Source organism: Penaeus japonicus, unplaced genomic scaffold, assembly GCF_977035675.1.
Source record: "Penaeus japonicus unplaced genomic scaffold, GWHDUDI00000001_assembly GWHDUDI00000029, whole genome shotgun sequence".
NCBI lineage: Eukaryota > Metazoa > Arthropoda > Malacostraca > Decapoda > Penaeidae > Penaeus > Penaeus japonicus.
Window position 1 is genome coordinate 8,077,744 of NW_028234431.1, and position 5,000 is coordinate 8,082,743.

Genomic DNA, 5,000 nt, shown 5'->3' on the forward strand with positions numbered 1-5,000 from the left:
AACCCATAGTCATCGCAAGTATAGTAGCAGCAGCAGCAGGTGTCATGTGTGCCTCAAGGATCGAAACAGCTGACATAAGAAGGCCAGTGAAGAAGTTTGGGAAGTTCAGAGTATGATGCGATGTTTATGTAAGTTGCATGTGGTGTTTATGTAAGTTGCATGTGGTAGTGACGGTCAAGTAGAAAACGGATGTTTGGTCGTTATATATAATCAGCGGTGGATATTTCTTTTACGTTTTTTTTGTTGCTCATTTAAATTAAGAATAGATAACTTACATACACAAGTTATTTCAAATGGTAGAACAATCATAAAACAGAAAAAATAAACAAATTGAACTACAAGCTAAAAGAAGCAAAAAAAAGAGAGATGGAACAAGCAGAAATACATAGGGACCAACATGTATAGCCAAGCCTTGAAAAAAAAAAAAAAAACACGAAGTAAAAAATTGAGTCCACGCCCGCACACCCATCCAGGGAAGCAGATTGCATTACCTAAGAGAACCGCTAGAACCCCTTGGGCCATGGAGAGCTATGGATGTGAGCGGTTGCCAAGAGTTATCTTATAAAAGGAAGTTATTCATAGATAAATGTTTACTGGTATTTCTCTGTCTGACAGGAAAAGTGGCCAAGTGGGGAATTACAGGTTATTCTTACTGTCACTTATATCATTTAAGCTATGTAATGATTATTATCATAGTCCTCCTCCTCCTCATGGTCATGATGATGATCATCATCATCATTATCATCACATCATCATCATTAACATCATCATCCTCATCATTATCATCATCATCATCATCCTCATCATCATTATCATCATCCTTATTCTCATCATCCTTATTCTCATCGTCATCGCCATCATTATTTTTGTTCTTGCTTTTGTTTAGGATTGGGGCGGTTACACAATTGATTTTGTGAGAATGGCTATCGTGTACGTATTTTTTTCTGTAAAAGTGTAATTCTGATTCTGACAGAGAACATGTAGCACAATGAAAGATGAAAACGAAAGGTTCGAAGGTTGAAAAATAGGATATTGCAATGTTCAGTTGCATGGTGAGGTGACTGAAATATTTGAGAAAATGTATTCTCAATTATATTACATGCTGCTGCGAAGAATCATTTTTTTAATACATCTTTTTGGTTTCATGTTGAAGAAGTTTCTTTATCGTTTATAATTTACCATGGAGGGAGTTGAGTAGACTTCATGGATTGACTTTGCTGAGATGACTTAAATGGGTTAACTTTAGAAAGTTTATTAAAGTGAATTAAAATTAGAGGGTTTTAGTAAGCTGGCTTAAGTGAGTTTTAGTTAGTTGTCTCTGAAGTGTTTTAGTGAGTTAACTTGAGTTGGTTTTAGTTAGTTGACTGTAAGATATTTTTGCGAGCTGACTTAAGTATGATTTAGTTAGTTGACTCGTTTTAGTGAGATGACTTTAGCGGTTTCTTGTCTGTTGACTCATAGGTTTTAGTAAGCTGACATTGGTGAGTTTAGCCAAGTTGACAGGAGGGTTAACTTTAGAAGAATGACATTGAGTTGACATTGGCAAGATGACTTACGTGATTTTCGGCGTGTCGGAGGATGCGTGGTTACGAAAATGTGTTTGTGCGTTGAGTTAGTTTGATACTCCTGCCATAGAGTTTGTTTTTTTCTTTATCCACACGAATAAACTTTTGTACCTTATGTAATGGTGCCAGGCCTGTTACTTCAAGAAGTTCTTCTCCTAAAATTGTTTTTATTCGTCTGTCCACAGTCTACGAAGTTTTAGAAAAGTAGCTTGTCATGATATTTAATATGTCTCACTTTGATTGATTCACAAATCAAATTGTCTTGTGTAAGATCGTCCTTCTGAGGAAGTGCTCGTCATCTCAATCACTGCCTCTCTCTCTCTTTCTATCTATATATCTCTCTATCTAACTATTTATCTATAACAAAAAAATAATTTACATACATAATGTTGATTTAAGGAGGAGAATGAGGACCTTTTGCAAAACCATCGCGTGACTATTAGACGCAGATTATGTTATTTTGTAACAATTACAGACAGGAACATAATACAGTAGGACGTCAGGACACTCATATTCCATTACTCGAAATAGAAAGACATCCTATTTACTTCAACGATTGTCAACATCACATGCAAAGTAAATCAGTACTGGTTTGACTCACCTTAGTGGCATTTGATGCTCCCTAAGCGAAGTGGGGTGACTCCACTAACACCCTATCCCCCCTCCCCCTCTTCCACACACTAACGTCAGAAAACGGGATAATTTTGGTATTGTCCTTGTCTGGTTTTGTTTTTTGGTGGTGTTGTTATTCCTTTTTTCATTTAGATTCATTGTTGTCATTGTACTTGTTTTTGTTGGGATTATTCTATTTCACTTATGCTAACTTATATCATCGTTTGATCTTGTTATCATGGCGGAGAAAAAATATGATTTCTTTAAAGAAACGACTGCATCACAATCTTGTGTGGTTTTGTGTTCTAGTTTAGACGTCGAGATGTCGACTGCTTTGGATAGAACAATCGGTCAGAAATCGACTGGTTAAAATAATCCCTCGTTGATAAGAATACAAATCACATAGTATTGGATTTTGACAATATGTGAATTCTAAGAGTTTAAAAGTCCATAAAATTTTGCTTCATTCAAGGAGGATTTGTAAGTGATCTCCGCATGTAATGCATGACGCACATCGTGTATCTGTGTATGTGAGCATGGGTAAAGTGTATCTGTGTGTTGAGTAATCGGAGCACTGTACTTTAGATGTACCAACTGAATTATTGCGTGAATTAGATAAACTCCAAAACGCAGACACACACACGATTTCTTTATTGTCGAGTCCATTTGTGTAGTCCTTGCCGAAAGCCCACCCAACGTCACCATCCCCTCGCCCTCCACAGCCACTACTCGGTCAACGCGTGCCTCGCCCCCGTGGCGGCGGTGCACGGGCTGGCGGTGACGACGGTGGAGGGCATCGGGTCCACGCAGACGCGCCTCCACGCGGTGCAGGAGCGCATCGCCCGCGCCCACGGCTCCCAGTGCGGCTTCTGCACGCCCGGCATCGTCATGTCCATGTACACGCTGCTCAGGAACCACCCGAAGCCGTCCATGGACCAGCTGGACGAGTACTTCACTGGTAGGGGCATGTCAAGGCGCCGTTGGGCGTGATCTAGGGACAACTCAATTTCTCTCTCTCTCTCTCTCTCTCTCTCTCTCTCTCTCTCTCTCTCTCTTTCAAGAACGTACCTTGTCATATACTTGGATAAGTATATTTTAGTATATAAGCAGATGCGAGATATAGGGGAATAACTACTGCAGGTTTATCGTTTTTCGTCTATTATCTTTCTTATCTTGCCTGTCCTTCGCAGGGAACCTCTGTCGGTGCACAGGATACCGACCCATCCTGGAGGGGTTCAGGGGCCTCACCACCGACGCCTCTGCAGGAGGTGGATGCGGCAAGAAGGATTGCTGTAAACTGAAGGCAAAAGGTTGTCGAATTAAATTATTATATATATATATGTATATATATGTATATATATATATATATATATGTATATATATATATATATATATATATATATATATATATATATATATATATATATATATATTTCGAGCGTGTTTTTTGTGTTTTTTCATTCCTTTGTTTTTTGACTCGTTCTTTTAGTCTTTAGGCAATAGAATTCGGTTTTAGAATGGCTTCAGTAATAATTTGGTAGTCATGAAATGATGATGAATGAAAACATATGTGAAAGTAAACACACACTCATATAATACATACATACATATACATGCATGCAAGCATGCATGCATTCACCCCACCATTTACACATTCACACATTTTTACACACAACACCACGCACACGCACAGCACACGCATCACACGCATTCACACACACACAGATATATATATATATATATATATATATATATATATATATACATACACATACATACATACATATATACACACAAACAAACAAACAGACAAACACCTCTCCCCTTTTTGCTGAACATCTAACAGCAACTCATAAACAGCGAAGCAACTAACAGATCCTCAAATTGCAGACTCTGCCGAGACGAACGGCCTTCTCAACGGAACGACTTCCAAGGTACAAAATGGAGAGACAGAAGGGCAGTTAGGGGAAGTGAGTGACGTCACGCACGTTCTGTACGACGCGGAGGATTTTCAACCTTATGATCCCAGTCAGGAGCTTATCTTCCCCCCAGAGTTAAAGGTAGAGAGGTGTCGTTTTTTTATTGGAATCTATTTTATTTTCTAAATTATTAGATTAATGAATTGGTTAATCAATCAACTGAATTCATATTTCCTATTCTTTTGGTTTGAAATTCGAAGATTGTAGAACTTTATTTTTTAGCATTTAGAAATATCTTAATGCCGTAATTCAGGCTGAGTTTAATAATACTGTTGTGATAATGATTTGATTTTGTATTGGTGAATGAAGCTATTCTGTCGTCATGGTTATCGTCATCGTTGAAATATAACGCTATTAAATATGAGATAGTGTATTGCCAGTAGTAACTTATTAGAAATAGGGAAAATTAAACATAGATGTAAGGAAAGTAAAATAAGATAAAAAGATTTATAGCAATAATAAACACCATAAAAATGAGTATTCTTTTGATATAGGAAAAGAACAGTATGGATTATATATGAGTAACTACCCAACAACAGTCTTAATTCATTAGATAACTTGTCTCGTTTCGCAAGTCACTATTTACTTATACTTTATTCACGTGGGCGATGGAAAATGTGCTCGAATGACAGAAAAAAATAACCACTATTGTAAAGGGATACAATAGAATATTTAAATGAATAGATAAATACATAAACATGCAAATACATAAATAAATGTCTTTGAACTGGAGACTGGTGTCAAGTAAACAAAACAAACATTTTCTTTAGCATGCGAATTCAAGAATCTGAAATAACTTCACATTTACTCATGCCAGTTTGGCACAAATAATGATAATGATAAA

General features: G+C 37.2%; 1 protein-coding gene across 1 annotated transcript in view; it reads left to right on the top strand.

Moving 5' to 3' along the window:
• The window catches only part of ry (xanthine dehydrogenase rosy), a 33,129-nt gene that overhangs the window by 10,769 nt on the left and 17,360 nt on the right, over window positions 1-5,000 (top strand). The window contains exons 4-6 of the mRNA XM_086553865.1: window positions 2,900-3,135; window positions 3,368-3,487; window positions 4,068-4,237. Of these exons, the coding sequence (XP_086409991.1) occupies window positions 2,900-3,135; window positions 3,368-3,487; window positions 4,068-4,237 (526 nt within the window). The remainder of the gene's footprint in view (window positions 1-2,899; window positions 3,136-3,367; window positions 3,488-4,067; window positions 4,238-5,000) is intronic.